This window comes from Lissotriton helveticus, chromosome 11 (genome assembly GCF_964261635.1).
Source record: "Lissotriton helveticus chromosome 11, aLisHel1.1, whole genome shotgun sequence".
In the NCBI taxonomy this organism is placed as follows: domain Eukaryota; kingdom Metazoa; phylum Chordata; class Amphibia; order Caudata; family Salamandridae; genus Lissotriton; species Lissotriton helveticus.
Genome location: NC_136072.1, coordinates 75,908,561 through 75,925,445, shown reverse-complemented (window position 1 = coordinate 75,925,445; position 16,885 = coordinate 75,908,561). Strand labels below are relative to the sequence as shown.

General features: G+C 43.0%; 1 protein-coding gene across 2 annotated transcripts in view; it reads right to left on the bottom strand.

Moving 5' to 3' along the window:
* The window catches only part of LOC144790905 (dehydrogenase/reductase SDR family member 4-like), a 118,010-nt gene extending 102,206 nt beyond the window's left edge, over window positions 1-15,804 (bottom strand). For both annotated transcript variants that reach the window (XM_078665546.1, XM_078665547.1), the window contains exons 1-2: window positions 15,677-15,804; window positions 8,185-8,358 (exon numbers count right to left, since the gene is read on the bottom strand). In XM_078665546.1, coding sequence (XP_078521672.1) covers window positions 8,185-8,354 — 170 coding nt within the window. In that variant the 5' untranslated portion in view covers window positions 8,355-8,358; window positions 15,677-15,804. The remainder of the gene's footprint in view (window positions 1-8,184; window positions 8,359-15,676) is intronic.
* Window positions 15,805-16,885: the final 1,081 nt, after the last annotated feature.

The window sequence follows — 16,885 nt, the reverse complement described above, 5'->3', positions numbered from 1 at the left end:
AAAATCCCAAATGTGTTTTTCACTACTGTGAGGCCCTACCTCTGCCATAGGATAACGTTGGGTTATCTTAATACACTTATTAAGTGATGATGTGTCGGAGGAATTGTAATTTAAAATCCTCTTTAATGGTAAAGTTGCATTTTAAACCTCTGTGTACTTTAGAGGACTGCCCTGCTACACCAAGGGTCATGCCTGCTGCCCGAAGCCTGCCCTGTGCCTTCAGAGGACTGCCCTGCTGCTGGAGACCTGCTTTCCTGCCTGAACCCAAGACTTCCAGACTGACTCCAAGGGCTAGTTGGCTGGGCTCATGATTAGAGCATCAAGGACAGAAAAGACTCCAACCATCTTGAAACTGCACTTGGACCCAGTTAGTACTGACCCTTCAGGTGGTACCCTTCCAGTGCTGGACCCTTGGAAGCTACAAGTGGCCAAATAGCCCAGATCCAAACTGTAGGCCTTAGAACATTTTCTCCCAAAAAGTTCTCTGAGATTGAGAGGGAACCAGGACTTACCTGTGCATTGCCAGTCGACTCCACTACATTGTTCTCCGCAGCAGTAAATATTGTTCAGCTTTTGTTTGCAGAAGGGGTATCCAGCCTCTTGAAGACCTCGTCACCTAGAGCCTGCAGCGTTGACCTGCTGAAAATCTTTGACTTCCAAATAAGAGACTAAATCCAAATGAAGAAATCTTCACTGCAACCTTGTCCTGTGGCTCCCCGATGACGATTCCTCCTGCTCATACACCGCCAACTGCCTTACCCCTCTGAACTTTACCTTCTCAAGCAGGTTTCTTCAAAATTTGCTTCAGGGTCCAAAGGTAAGCAGAGACCAGGTCCAATCCATTTTGTGTACCCGACCAGCGCTCCATTGTGGTCAGCCATAAATTTCGACTTTGCCATAGTCTTGCACGACTAAATGTCCGCGGCTGGCGCTTTGCTATCTTAGGTGCTATTTTTGACTTAAAACTTTAAAAATTCACAACTCTGGTTCAACTGATTGGATTTATGCCTTTTTAGTGTCAAATAATGTATTCAAATTTACTGTATTCATCTAAAATAGGATGGGATTTTTCTTGTGTTGTGTTTTGGACTTTATTACTTTTTAAGTGCTACATAAATACTTTTCACATTGCCTCTAAGAGAAGCACGACAGCTTTTGTGCCAAACTACCAGAGGGTAAGCGCAGGCTAATTTTTTGACTTTTGTGGGCGCCACTGACAAGGATTGTTGCTGTTGCTTGAGAAAGGCTCACACCCTCCTCAACCAACAATTCATTTTCTCACAGCAGGGTGGTATTTTCTCACCTGAAAGGACCCCTTACATGCACAATAACTCTCCTATTTCCCATGCAATTGTAAGATAATGAATCCGTAATGGAATGAGAAATATGGCTCTGCTTTACAAGATTCAACTTCTGAGAAAGTGAATTCACTTGCATATGTGTCTTATTACTTACATGTGTACAATGATCAGTTCACCAAGGTCTTCTCCCTTTCTTTCCACAAGATGATCTTGTCACCTGATCATGAATGCCTATGTACAAGTTTCATTTCTATCACACGCTCTTGCTTCCATTCACTTGCTTGAAGAAAAACTGTGCAGGTGTTACACCAAAGGGTATGGAATTTAGCATTGCATTCTCTAACTAATGGAGGGAAAAGCTCTTGTCCATTGTAATGGCAATTGCCATGATAATTTTGAATATTCAATGGCTATTTTTACATTAAATGTGGCGCCCTTTGGTTTGCACCACCGTTCCGCCAAAAGTTGTAATCGGGCCCTCAGTGTTCTGTACCCCAAATATGTTTATGTGATGTAAATGTTTGTATATATGTGAAAATAAGAGTAATGTATTTGTTTGAGTCTTTATCAAAATGTAGAAAAAGTAATAAACACTGAGAAATACTTTGCAATCAAGAGTATTTGAAAGTTGTTTGGAATGACCTTTGACTTATGATTCTTTTTTTAAATAATAGGATTCATCTAGAGATTAGTATCTAGAGGAAGAGTTCATTTAAGTGGCTCTTCAACCTACTATTGTGTGGTTATATATCCATAGGCATCACTTTTTCTTATTTGTGCTTGTCCATTGTAATGGCAATTGCCCTGATAATTTTGAACATTTAAAGGCTATTTTTACATTAAATGTGGCGCCCTTTGATTTGCACCGCCGCACCACCGCTCCGCCAAAAGTCATAATCAGGCCCTCAATGTTCTGTACTCCAAAGGCTACCTTAGGGTACCCAGGCATCAAGTGTTTGCTTTAATCTGTGAAAATGCCAGTTGTAAACCTGCTACGAATAACACTGAATTTCCTCCTAATCTAACTGATTTGCTTCCCCTAGTGCCTTCACATTGTGGTTCACAGGGGCCATTGATGTGGTAGTAGTGAGAGAGGGCCTTGCTCTCCAACTCCTTCGGGGATGGATGGATAGCCATGCTCTCATGTTCAGTATGAGAAACCCTGTTCTGTCAGTTTGTGCTGATCTTCGCAAAGGAGCCCCAGTTCAATCACCACTGCATCCACTCTGTTGTATAAGTCCTGCCTCGAATCTTCAATTGCAATAAGAATTTGGTCGAGCTTGAGATTCGCCCATGCTTCCATCCCCGATCTGATCTTCGGTGGTTCCCCACCAGGCGCTCTCAGAAGCTCATTGGGCATTCCGTAACTGCCGACCCACTCCACCCCTGCGTCCCATGGTGTCGCTCTAAGGCTCTTATGAGCAGGGTCCCACAAACACAATCCTCCCCTTTAGGAAGGCTACAACAGCAGCGAATTTACATAGCAGACCCTCCAGGCTCCCAGTCACCTTTCACACAGATCAATGGCAGCAGTCACACAGAGTCTAGGTGCAGATTTACAATAAACTAACGCAGCGCGGTGCCGCAAGTCATTTGGCTGCGCCACGCTGCGTTCGTTTTGAAGCACAGGGATGCCACATATTTACAACAATATGTCACATTACTGTGCTTCCTCCTGCCTGGTGAACAAACTGCTGCCATGCGCTGATGCAGGCACCCTTGCAATGTGGTGCAAGGATGCCTGCATCGTGGGTAGATTGTTTTTGTGCAGGAAAGGGCACCTTCCTGCACAAAAACAATCAATTGAGGTGATTTCCTCCTCCAATGTGTTCTGTAGAATGCAGCATGCATTGAAAGAAGAATAAAACGAGGAGAAATTAAAACATTTCTCCTCGTTGCCCCTCGCTACGCCACCCCTAGGCTGGTGTAGCATTCCGAGGCATTTCCAGGTTTACGATTGCTCGTAAATCTGGAAATGCATAAGTGGACATGGGTGTTGCATGGGAACACCCACAGCAACACCCATTTCACGCCTGTAACACACACAGTGCTGCGTGAAAAGGAGCGATATTTACAAGCACAGGTAAAGTCAAGCAGGGTGACTATACCTGTGCTTGTAATTATCACTCGGCAGGCTGCACCACTGGTGCGTCACGCAACGTGGTGCACCGGCGGCACAAGGGGCTTGTAAATCTGCCCCTCGATGTATTGGTTGAGGTAGACGGGAAGATCTGCACCTGCCCTCCGGGACCAGATAGTTCCTGCACGCTGTCCCCTCAAAGATCTTACAATGAAACTCCACTCAAAATTGTGAGCCATTACGAAGTAGAGGTTATCTCCTGGCTGTAGATGAATTAAACAGTCACAGTGCAGGGCAGGCCTCACCCATGAATCCTCCGCACGAAAGGTGGGCACAAGCAGACCCAATAGCATCTCTGCGAGTGTCAGGCTTCTGGATAAAGGGTGCACCTCCGCTCTCTCGTGGCAAGTGGGCTACCCGCTGCTAGGGCCACACTCCCCAATTGGCGTATTACACCAGGCCGTACGAGGCAGCATTACCTATCCGTGTAACCCAATATGTGCCCAATACTGTGCAGTACAAAAAACCGGCATAGAAGAGTATATGACATAGGTCGGGCACCAGGATGGTTAAGAAAGGCCCAGGGTTGCCAACGAGGACCCCTCCCGTGCCCTCTGTGTCTGTCCAGTTCAATGGCCAGAGGGTGGGGATAGAGAAACTGGCAATGGTATTCACCTTTGTCCAAATAGGGACCCTTACTTCTAAGTCAGGATTAGGGGATTGCACTCCTTAATAACCCTTGCTCACCCCCTTGGTAGCTTGGCACAAGCAGACAGGCTTATCTCAGAGGCAGTGTGTTACGCATTTGTGAATATACACAGTAATACAGTGATAACACTCCAGATGGACACATCCCAGGTTTTATAAAAATAAGTATTCTTTAAATAGACTTAACACAAGACCACAAACGACAAAAATCCACAATACTATACTAAAAGTTGACTTAAAGATGATAAACGTTGCTTAGTTCAAGTTGATGGTAAATGCGACAAAGTTCTCAACAAAGTACCTGGATGCATAACGCAAAATAAACAAAAGGCTCGCAAAATGGGAGATGCGTTGGTTCCGTGATCCGGGGGTATGGTTGCATCCTGCCTCAATGCTTGCGCAGAGTAGGGGACTCGTCATGAGCCTTACCGGTGCGTAGGTGATGCGTAGATTCTCGGCCTGCGGGCTCGTTGGGGTGCGCAAGATGGCGCCTTGATGCGATGCGATGATCCGGTTGCAATGAGAGAAGATGGCGTCCTTGACACGGCGATGCGATGACGATGTGATGACGTCCTGGCAGCTTTGCAACAACTCTGTACTTTAGAGCCGCGACAGGCCTTGCGACACGCTTCTCCGGTGATGCGATGGCGACTTTCTCGATGGCGCCACGCTTCTCCGGCGATGGGACAGTATTCAGTTTCGATGAACACAGCTTCCAGGGAGATGCGGCAGTAGCGCGCTTCTCCGGCGATGCGACGATCTCAGCTACGGCGGCGACTCGCTTCTTCACTATGCGTCGCGCTTCCAGCTCCCAGCGACAGGCAAATGTCTGTAGATCGAAATCCCAGCAAGGAAATTCACAGCTGCAGTTGAAGTCTTTTGTCCCTGAGACTTCAGCAGGAGGCAAGCACAGTTCAAGCCCTTGGGGAATATTCTGTAGATGATGAAAGTCCTTAAAAAGTTCCTTCTCCTTTCCCTTGGCAATGAAGCAACCATTGCAGGCCAACCCAGCAAACAGCACACTGGCAGAGGGGCAGTCCAAACTCCTGCAGCTTCCTTGGTTCCTCTCCTTGGCAGAAAGGTTTCTTGTTTCAGAAGTTATCTAATTTCTTGGGATCATGGTCCCAATATTTATACCCCAAAATCCTTTGTTCTTTGAAGGCAGAGAGGCCTCTGACTCATCCAAACCAGTTCCTGAGCACTTGGTTTACATGACTCTCTTCATCCTTTCACTGTGCAGGGCAGAGACATCAGCCGCCCCACAGGAGCTGGAGACAGCACAGGGGAGGGAAAATACAGCTCTGGAGCACTTTGTTGACAAGATTCCTTCTCTCCTTTCACAGTGCAGGGCAGAGACATCAGACAAGCCACAGGAGGTGGAGCCAGCATTGTAGAGGGAAGGCCCTGCCCTGTTCAGGTCCCAGGTGCAACTCCTCCCTCCCATCTAGATGCAGATCTCTCTATTCACCACCGGGCTGCCCCAGCCTGTCTCCTGGAATCCCCCAGCCCTGTCACTCACAAACCCAGACAAGGAATACACAACCTAGCAGAGGCAGGCCTGGACAGTTAGGCAAGAAAATACCTACTTTCTAAAAGTGGTATTTTCAAACACAGGATAATAAAACCAACTTTACTAAAAGATGTATTTTATTATTCTTAGTTCAGGCATATTCAATTTTAATTTCTACTGTGTTCCCTGAGTCAGTTAGGATTATAAGAATGTAATAATCTAACTGCCCATTCCGGCCTATGAGAACAGGTAGCCTTCAATAGTGAAAAACGAAAATGGCTGTAATTCAGTATTACGACATACTGCACACATCAGGGCATGTCCTACCTTATACTTACAATGCACCCTGCCCTTTGGCTTACCATTGGGGTGTCTAATATGAAGCAAAGGGAAGGTTTATGGACTGGCAAGTGGGTGCACTTGGCCAAGTCGACATGGCAGTCAAGACTGCACACAGGCCTTGCAATGGTAGGCCTGAGACACACTTTACAAGCTGCTTCTGTGGGTGGCACAACCAGTGCTACAAGTCCACCAGCAGCATTTGACCTACAAGCCCTGGGAAGACATGGTGCACTGTACTAGGGGCTGACAGTAAATCAAATAAACCAATCATGGAATAACCATTTAGTACATCAATTTAACATAGGGAGCTCTTGCACTGTGGCACTGATTTGCAGTGGCACAGTGCCCAAAACATATAACCAGCAAAAACATATCAAAACAGAGGAGGTAATCCATCAAAAATGGAAGGGAGACTCACACTAATGATGTCAGGCCTAACATTCCCTGACTGCCACGAAAACATTGTAATAATCTTCTAGCTATCCCGCACTTCAGGTTACAAACTAGGGAGAGCAGATCTATATCTGTTCTGGGGCAAAGGCGTGGAACAATCTTCCTCTTGCTCTAAAGTAAGCTTCTAACCTTGCTACTTTCAGAAAGCTTCTAAAAAATGGCTGCTCGCTCATTCTTAAGCTTTTATTTCCTGGAGGGACAGATTTCTTTCTTTTGTTTGAGTGTTCTTAGCGCCAAAATGCCTCTCCAGGTGGTATTGGACTTTACAAATGCCAAGTTAATTAATTCATTAAATAATTCATTCATTCATACACCCTATTTCAATGTATTCACTTGTTTGTTTATTAATAATTTTAACAATTCTTATAAATAAATTTTTTATTATAGAAAACCAATATGTTTTGTGTGCTGATTTCAAAGTTCGGAAGGGGCTCCAGGACATCACTTGCAGATGAAGGAGATTCATTGATAGGAGCAGAACTCAGTGGGAGAGGTAAGAGACACCCTTGAGTTTTCTACTTCTTTGAAGAGAGTTGCAGTTTTTTTTTAGGCCTAGGAAATCTACTGGTATTGGTCCTAATAATTTCAAGGTCAAACAACACGTCACTAGTTGTATTCATTGTTATCCTAACTGGCCAATGGAAAAATGAGGAGCTAATTGGTGACTGAAAATCCGTTAGGGTTAGGAGCAGGCAGGGTCAACCTTAGGCTTTTGTAGTCTGGTCTGCCCTGTTCCCATGATGCACTGGGCCAGGGACAGACTAATTTGCATACAGCCAGGTTCTGAAACTGGGATGGTGCAATGAGCTAAAAAACGGTGTTGGATCTAGCCCTGATCTCTTGACTGGGTGAGAGTACTCTGCTTAATTCAGAGACTCTGTCCATCACCACCCCTTGTTGTAAACAACCTTAGGTGTGACTGTCCTCCTGTCCCACCAGCCTTTCAGAGCTTACAGAGGTGTAACTATTTCTCCTTGTCTGCTCTTCTTCTGCACTTCCTCACCAACTCAATATTCACTAAACCTTGTCAGTGCAGTGCTCATTGACCTAAATTGCACTGAATGTGGCAGCAGAGATAGGGAACTATCTTGCACCTGAATAAGGCACTTGGGGCAAGAAAATAGGGAGCATATTTACATGCCCCATATGCCACTGGAGTGTCACTTTTTTTACACTCCGGTGGCGTAGCATTTCCCATTTTTACAATGTGATTCTAAGCCACTTAACATAGTTCAATGCCACCTTGTAAATATGCCCCTTTCCGCCACAGTCCTCTGTGGCAAAGAGGCGTGCAATGAGTGTTGCAGAGGGCATTCCACCACAGCACCCATTACTTTTTGATGCTGCCCCAGATTTACTAGGCTGAGGCAGCGCCGAAAATGAATGTCAGGGAATACCGGGTATTAGCATGGCGAGATGAAGAGACACACATTTTTTTTTCAAATTTTGCTATAGAAAAAGCAAATCGCCGTTATTGCTTGTTTATGTTCATCTTTTTTTGCCCCTGCGCTAAGGGAAACACAGGGGTGCGCTGTATTCTTGTGGCAATGGCGCTTCCCTGCGTTTGCAAAATGTTGGAGGGTGGATTTGCCAAATTTGTCGTAGCACAGCGCTCCAACATTTTTTTGTAAATATGCACCTAGCTTTCATAGAGCAAGGACAACTTCTGTAGAACAAAACCAAAAACCAGAATGCACAAAACTATGATGACCAGTTACATAGCCAATCAAAATCCACAAGCAAACAGAGAGGTTTAGAATTTGGAATACAACAATGTAAAAGTGATTTACCCATCAGTGGAAGCTGTCATAACTGCCACCTTGCCAGCATGGACAGTGTTCCAGTCTACGGCACTGCTGTACAACCTCTGCGTGCAACGATGGATCATTGGTGATGGCTGTTGATGAATTCCATGAGATTTGGTCCAAAAGCTGAACATTCTTCTCATCACAGTCACCATCTTACTGTAGAATGACAATATAACATTTGACCAAGGGACTGTGAAGCTATATGTTATAGTTTGTCATATGCTACAATATCTCATGCATTATTCAAAGCCTGTAGTGGGCACATAGTTGTTTTGATTATGATACATAAATATGTTGGAAATTTTCATTAGATAAAAAAGATGAAAAATGTGCAGCTCTCTTTTTTCTGTTTATAGCTCCTCATCAGCGTGCTTGGCGCCTTACCTGCAAAAGACATGTGCCCGCTTAATTCCCTATGTGGAACAGGACAGTTGGACAGAATCTTTTTGTTAAATTAGTAAAATGTCTGAATAACAGCTGATAAAACCAAATCATATATTTCCATGCCTTAATACCAGTGCTTTATAATGTGCATGCTAATGCTAGTGTATGCCTTAAAGCAGTGGTATCTGTGATCTGAAGCCCCCCAGGAGTTCACAACACCTACTCAGAGAAGCGGGACTACTGTGAAAATGAAATATTAGCAGATTGACAAAGTGTACATAAGTAAATGAACTGTAGTCATTGAAGCAGGACATGTACAGCAAACACAATATAGCATGGTTGAGGGTGGCCTCAATGGAAGTGCCACCAAAAAGACAGCATGCTTTAGAAGCAAAAAAAACAAAGAGCCTAATTACGAGTTTGGCAGTCCATCGGATGGCCAAACTTGCGGTGGAGGTGCCGTGGTGGTCAAGGACCGGCACACCAGGGGTCTGAACGTAGTGGTACGAGTATGGAAGTTAGACCACCATGGGACCTCCGCAGTTTCCCGGGATCTGTGATCCCTGGTGCGGGCGTGGTGGTTTGGAAGCCGCAATATGGTTTGTCATGCTGCTGCGGCATCGCCAAGCACATTACCAGTTCCCTTACTGTGACTCTAACCACGGCGGTGAGACTGCGTTTGAAAGGGTGGTGGTGAGGAAACAAAGGGCACCTCTTTCCTCAAGTCCATGGGATGCATGCAATGTGGCACATGGTGTGCCCCCCTTTCTGCATGCACCCCCTTTCCTGCACGGCATGGACTTCACAGTCCATGTTGTTCGGAAACAGGCTTGGACGTTCCCATTGCGATACATTTTTGAAAGGTACCACCGTGGGAATGCCAAAGGACCGCTCACCAGACTACGAGGAAACTCGTAATCTGGTACGTGGCCGGCAGCCCTGTTTGGCAGTGTTGGAGAGGGGCGGCGGCATGGCGGCCTGCTCCTACACCGCCAAACTCGTAATCTGGCCCAAAGTATTTTGCCATTATTCAGCATATCGCTTCATCTTTTAGAATTAAAAAGGACACTTAAAAAAACGCCGACCTTCTCAAGCTCCAGCCTTCTTGTTAAAATTTTAAATTGTTTTTCTATATATCTTTGTTATTGGAGCAAAATATTTCTTCATTCGTGTATCTGTTTGCTCTGTACTTATTTTTGTATTTTCGTGCATTGTTTTGAAATTTACATCGTAGAAATTGCTTACGTCGTTGTCCCTGGATTCAAGGAATGATTTAGTGGGTGCCCTCAGGTTCCCTTAATAATTCAGTGGGAGTCCACAGACATCAAAAGGTTAAGAACCACTATCTTAACATATACTGGTATGCCACATGACCTAATTTCAATATTGGTTTTGTATTAACACAGTAGTTCTATTATGCCTGCAAAGTTTCTTGTAGTCTGAAGCCCAGAAGCCATTTTAGTCAGTGTTATAAAATTGCATATTTACAGCAATGTGTAGTAAGAGTAGCTTTATTTTGATGTTTTCTACCACGAATCGTGAATTATGCACTTGTTTTTTATAATAGTATCTAGTCTTAAAGGATTTTACAAATTCTTTCAAGAAGATCCTTCCATCTGCTCATAACATATCGGTGCACAAAGTTACAGTTTCAATTGCCTGGTCATGTTTCCATTGACTTGTATTAAGCAAAAACAGTTTAAAACTGTACGTAAAACATATGGGGGCCTATTTATGAAAATGTCACCTTGCTGCTCTGCGTGTCAGGGAAAGGGCCGGAATGCACCGTATTCAAGGCAATATGGTTAATTCCTGCCTTTTCCCCTGTGCTAGTACCCTTTTTGGCAGCCTAGCGCCAACGCAGGCACCCTTGCACAATGTTGCAAGGGTGCCTCCGTTGCATGCAGGATTGTTTTTGTGCAGGAAGAGACAATTTCTTGCACACAAATAATCATGAGACCCATATACATATCTCTATGTGTGCTGCAGAATGTAGCACACAGAAAAAGGAAGTAACATGGAGAAATAAATATATTTGTCCTTGTTATGCCTCTCCTGGGAAGGAGTATCTTTTTGGTGCATTCCATGGTTTACCTGGAAATGTGTCCAATAACATGGGGTTTGTGTGGGAACACCCACACAACTCATGGATTGCTTCCATTTCGCAGAGTAAGGCAACACAGAAATTTGTGCTACATTACTTTACTCCAGTTTTAAGGAGCCACTGAGGACCACGCAAAGTGGCCTTGCCTGGCTTCATAAATCTCACTTAAGATTTGCGTTGTGCATGCACCATGTTGCGAGGTGCCAGCATGACGCAAACAGGCATTATATTTCAAACTGGAGTTTGGGAAGAAGCTCTCAATAAAATGACAATAGTTTTTCATTGTTTTGCTTCATACTGGCTATTTAAAAAAGAGTTGGATTTAAAGCAGAGCCTTGTGGGGTACCATGTGGAATAGCATGAAAAGATGACGGATAAGGCAAAGCTATGGCCAGTACAGAACCATCTGAAACGAAAGAACATCAGACTCCTTGTGAAGATTCACTAACCTTGCAATATAGATGAAACAGGAGGCACGGTGGTTTCCACAATTCTCCTAAATTTTAACCATTCTCCCTCTACTGTCATGGTGAATGGGCATCGGCCCAGGAAATGGGACAAGAGAGATAGAGAAACAGAGATACTGGATATCACCAGACTGCTTCGCTCCATAGTTGGTCTTGATCTGCACCGGACATTTTCTATGAAATATTTGGTCTCATCTGAGATCCCTAAATGCTTCTTCAAAAAAGTAACTTACATTTCTTTGCTGGGATTGCATCCTAGCTAATTTCCATTGAAGCTCCACTCTAGGGAGATTGTCAGCCCTTACTATGAAGCTTTTCTGGATTTCCTCCACCAGAACTTGTCCCTATAGCTGTATTTAAAGTTCCGATATGGTACACTTGAAACAGGGTCTTTTACATCTCCGTGGAATGCATATAGGTCTAGTGACCCTACTCCATTGCGTAACAGATTAGGCTTCAGGTGACATCACGAAGCACTAAGGACATTGAAGGCAAACACATCTATTTCTATTGTGTATACCTCAAGTAAATATTAATTTGCAGTAGGACTGCCAATGAAAGAAAAATATCTTAAATGTTAAGACCTCATGAGTCTCTTTGCTTAGCTTCCGTGTTAGACTCCAATTAAGGAGTTGCCTATATCGAGTACAGTATTTAGTCCTGTGGCCAGTATGGCAAAAATGCTACCTCAAAATGTGCAAGGTAGTTCTAGTACCTCACTCCCACTTTTTATATATAGCTATTCCTTTTAGCAATTTTAATAATTTTTAATATGTATGAATCCCATTGACTGCACTAGCACTTTACCATGTATATTATTGATTTTAAAGCTATTATAGTTCCAATTACGAATTAATTTTTGTTACCTTGTATGTCATGACCTATGCTATTTGTCCTTATTGATATCATAAATTGGTGATAGTCTTTTAAATGCGTTTAATATGTCTTTTATTGTATTACAATGGAACTGTATTATGCTTGTATGTTTTAAGAATTGACATTTCCTAAACAAAAAATTAGTACTACTGCACCATAAGACAAGAGCTTTTAGGTATCTAAAGACAGAGAGGACTTTTAGGATGCAATGGTGTGAGAAGTAAAAGTTAACTCCTGATATTATATTCGATATACACGTTGGTACACTCTATTTTATGCTGTGTTTATAAAATCAAGCTTACTCTTTCTTATCAGAGGTGCTATATTTAAAGTAGATATGTTAACTGTGAACAAAACTTTGAGTTGCAATATGTTGTTTGCTAACTAGAACTACCTTCAAAATTACAATATATTATTGTGGTTTCAATTGTATTCAACACTAAAGGTTAATTGCAGTACCATGAATAGCATTTATTTATATCACCAAGCTCAGCAATACGCTTGGAAACCATATCATTAACTATTATCAGTATTTTCATGCCATATTCGTCTCATAGAAACAGTTATATGCATGTCAAAGTGATGTCACTGACTTCCCATATGTAGAATGATTGTAATTGTATTTGCATTCTAACGACACACTGGCGGCGCAAGGGACTTGTAAATCTGCCCCCCCAGTATATACTGGATGCTATAAAACTGTATCACTTTACATATCAGAAAAGATCAAGGCACACTTGAAGAGGCCCTTAATCGGTAACCCTAACCTAGTTAACAATTTCAATATGCAATTGACCCCTTTTATTGCAAAATATATTATATCAAGGATGTGTTTTGAACAATTTCAATTACATACATAACATACATAATTTACTAATAAATATTGTATTTACAGTGAACATCCAGCTTATGCATGCAGCTTATATATATATATATGCTTGCTTCTGTGACATTTCTATGGTGTCGGTGTGTGTATGAGTGATATTCTACTGACAAATGTATGACACTTCGAGTAATTCTTTCTCATGAGTAAAAACCAGCAAAAGTGACTCCTGAGAAAGAAAGAGGGTTTGTAGTGTGCGAAAATCAGACAGACAGCAAAAGGCCCCTAAACTACCCTGTGGAAATGGTATTCAATGACATCCAAGTCGATGGTCAGAGATACCCATCAGTCGCCACTCGGAACCGCCCTTCATCATCTGGGAGTCTTCCAAAACCATCCACAAAGATGTATTCTTTTCAAGCAGAGAGAGACCGGGATATTGGATAGATCTCTTCTGCTGAAAGAGCAGTAGTATGGTGTACCACTTATCAAGACCAGTAAGTGGTAGAGTGCGATGTGACTGAAGGAGTGCAGTGCAAGAAAAGTAATGTGCAAAAAATATCTAGAAAAAGTGTATAAAATTGGATGAGGAAGTATAGAACAGGATTTATTCAGGTGATACTCACTCCGCCAATGTTAAAAACATTTTTTGTTCAGACAGTTTAAGAAATGCGCTGTCTAGAGGTGGAACCAGGTCGACATGTTTCAGCAATACGTGGACAGAAGGTGTCCATGCTTTCTTCAGGACCTTACAACAAATAAGTGCTACTGCGTATATAAAAGAAATAATAATAAGTGAAAGCTAAGAAACAAAGTTCACAGACAAGTACTAATGTCACCTGCAGTTTCTAGGTGCAGAGTCTTGTCTTGTTTCTTACAGCTATGCCGTTCACATGGCTTGTAAGAAGTGAAGACCTCACCCCACCTGGCAGTGGCTCAGGAGAAGAGTGAAGCGCCGCTCTATCCGTCGGTGCTTCGAAGCCGGCGTCTGAACCGACTGGGAAACATTTCTGACCACAATGAACAACAGCCTAATACTAGCCAGACCTATTGACGTTGCTAATGCTTGTTAGCAGTACGGTTTCAATGAGTAATAGAAATGATTTTGTTTTGAATAATTAAAATAGAAAATGATTCTATTCTGAGACTATTACACTGTCAATTTAACATTACTCGTTCGATGGAAGGGGTAGTGGTCTTCGAAATTTCTCAATCACTCATGTTCTTTCCTTCACACCACTTCCCTCTGCAGTTTCTCAATCTTAGCCACTTACTCTCTTTTTCTTCAAACTCTCTTTTTCTTCCCACAACTTCCAGACACCTTCCATCTGCATCTCCCATATGCCATCTCCTTTCCACTCCACCACTGTTTTTTCACTCTTTCTGCATGTACTTCCTTGTCTCACCCCCTTCGCCACCCAGTCTCTCACACACATATACAATTTGGTTCCCTTCTCACTACTAACTGCAACAGGTGTGTGCCACCTTCACTCTTCTCAAAGAAAATGGTAACTACTGTTGACATGTGTGTGACAATTAGTCTGAACACTGTTTAGAGAGGCTATGGTTTGGGGAGCAGATTTACTTAGAATGCACGCAATGTAGTACTCTACATAGCATGAATGGGAGAGAGTTGAAGTGCACCATATTTACAAAGATATGGCGTGCTCCAGCTCCTGGCACATTTGTGGCTGCCTAGCGCCAACGCAGGCCACCTTCCACCATCCTGCAAGGGTGCCTGCATTGTGGGCAGCACTTATTTGGGCAGGATGGGACATCTTCCTGCACAAAAACAATTAAAATAGGCATCATGCAGAGTGCATCATTCATAGAAAGAGGAAGTAAGAAGGAGAAATAATGACATTTCTCCTGGTTATACCTCTGGTAGACATGCCAATGTCACACAATTCCAGCTTTATTAACGTTAGGAAATCTAGAATTGCTTGGAATCCATGTGCTGGTGCACGGGGGATTCCCATCCTCCTACCCTGTAATGTCTACCACTATGAAGTGTAATGGAATGCAGCACAATTTCAGTACATTCCTTCATGAAGCCACTCAAGGTCATACAACTCAGGCCTTGCCTGTCTTTGGGAATCCCAAATAAGCCTTGGCGTTCCCCTGTATACCCTCACCCCGACGCACATATGAAGCAAACGCGTAGTAAATCTGGGCCTCGATAAGCATGCAGCTGAGTTCACTTTGCACCCTACTGACAGGCACTGTGAGGATCTTTCACTCACCTCTACCACATTCTCAAGATCTGTCTTTTGTGTCCTGTCATGCACACCCACCCATAGCCTGAACTTACTAAGTTACCAAGAGGTGACTGGTCACAGTAGGAGCTATACAATGTCACGTGGTCCATAAAAAAATATCAGAAACACAACATCTGAAAAACCGCATAATCTTAGGGAATAAATGGTAAAGAAAACGTGGACTGTAAGTAAGAATTGCATCCCTGATATGGGTCACCTTAAGGAAAGGGTTTACTGTGGATCTGTGTATTCTGTAAAGAGGCCAATGACTGTATGAGCATGTGGTCTGAACATCTATATGAACCATCAACAGGCATTGTGAAGAGGACTCACTGACATAATCCTTATCTCCAGAGCTCTCGTTTGTGCTCTATCATGCACATCCACCCATAACCTCAGCTTACCCAGGCACCTAGAGGCAACTCACTTCAAAGTTATGCACTATGCAAGAGTCACATGTTGAATGGAAATAAACCACCCAAACACATCTGCTAGAAGCATATATTTTTAAGGAATGCAAGATGAAGTCAAACACGAAATGCAGACAGAACTGTTCGCATACCTGGTTTAAGAATTGAGAAACCAATCCAGTCTGCTGTGCTGCTGGTTAACAATCCTAGAAGCAGTCTGTGTGCACCGGTCTGGCTGCTGCTGTGGGACTGCCTTGAGCAGCTCAGTCTCAGACTGGACAGAGTTCTGAGCAGAGCACTGACTGCTGGGACATGCAGCTTCTTGTGAGCACAGTCCTTGGCTGAGCACAGGATCATGGGTTTTCAGGATGTTTATGCCAGTTACATAAGCTGTAACCATCTATGCCCAGAGGAGCTTTCCTTGGCAAACACAGACACCTCTTCTCTGGCCTTTGATCACACTGTATGAAGTTTATGCAAATGAGCACTGGTTGCATTCGAGCCAGACTGAAACCAAAGAGCCTCGATGCATAGTATTTGTCTGGGATACCATATTCAGAGTCATAGCAAATTGCATACAGTGCATAATGAGCTTTTTGAAAGATGTGCTCTGCTCAAAAAGGTTGGTAACCGGCTATTGCTTTCAAGTGTAGCAGCCAGCACGTGTTTTTTTGCAGTAAAAACATTCTGCTTCCTGATGGCTTTCCAATATTTTCCGACTTTCACAATTTACAGCACAAACATTAATTGCATAAACAACAAATCCTACCAAAGGTTTAAGGTCTTATGGGAATCTATATATTTGAGTGTGCTTACAAAGAGAGACAGCAACCAGCCAATGTTTTGAATAAATTGTTTTCATTCCAGATATAAAATAATGACAACAATGTTACTCTCTGACATGTAGAGAGAATTCTTTCTCTTGCACTTGTTCGGTTGGAATCTTTGTTGCTGCTTGTCTTCTTGTTTTGGAAGACTTCCTGTATTCACCCCAGAGTCAAGTTCCCAGAAGAATGAATACAAGATAAAGTGAACAATGAAACATTGTTTGATTACATGGATTATTAGTTGGGGAAGTTGGCAGACCTCACCAAGAAACAATGTCACTATTCTCCACCTTACTTTGATTTAAACCTGTCCTGGGTAACTGTGGCACAGTGCACTCAAAAGAAACACATGTAAAGCATTTATGAGTACCAAAACAGTTATCAAAAACACAACCCAATAAAAATCCCACTCCAATTTAATAAAATAGTATACATTTTAATGAGCAATGAGACACCAAAAAGACAAAAATCAGATAAGGGGAACCGGAGAAATTTTTTGAGTTTTAGAGTTTTCTAGTGCCAAAAAGCCCAGCC